A 327-nucleotide genomic window follows, 5' to 3' on the forward strand; every position below is an offset into this window, starting at 1 on the left:
ACTCACATCCGCTGGTTCTATCACTGCCACTTTGCCTTTGCCGAGCTTAGAGGAAAATTTTGCCGCTGCAGCGCATCCTCCCGCCCCTCCCCCTACCACCACTAGCTCATAGCTGCAAAGAGATTTAAAACGAATTCATTCAATAATTCCTTTCAGTCTATATATATGTTAGTCTTTTTGAATTTTAATAGAGCATGGATGAAAAATCATGACCAGATAAATTTGTATAAGCAATAATATGGTCGACACATTACTTAAAGATAATACAAATTGTAATTAATCTAAAAAATTCTTTATCAATTGCACTGAAAGAATACTTGTACTGTG

The 327-nt window shown here is 36.1% G+C and overlaps 1 protein-coding gene across 3 annotated transcripts in view; it reads right to left on the reverse strand.

Annotated features, from left to right (window-relative positions):
• The window catches only part of LOC119592992 (sulfide:quinone oxidoreductase, mitochondrial-like), an 8583-nt gene that overhangs the window by 5596 nt on the left and 2660 nt on the right, over nucleotides 1-327 (reverse strand). For all 3 annotated transcript variants that reach the window (XM_037941879.1, XM_037941880.1, XM_037941877.1), the window contains exon 3: nucleotides 7-112. In XM_037941879.1, coding sequence (XP_037797807.1) covers nucleotides 7-112 — 106 coding nt within the window. The remainder of the gene's footprint in view (nucleotides 1-6; nucleotides 113-327) is intronic.

Source organism: Penaeus monodon, chromosome 31, assembly GCF_015228065.2.
Source record: "Penaeus monodon isolate SGIC_2016 chromosome 31, NSTDA_Pmon_1, whole genome shotgun sequence".
NCBI lineage: Eukaryota > Metazoa > Arthropoda > Malacostraca > Decapoda > Penaeidae > Penaeus > Penaeus monodon.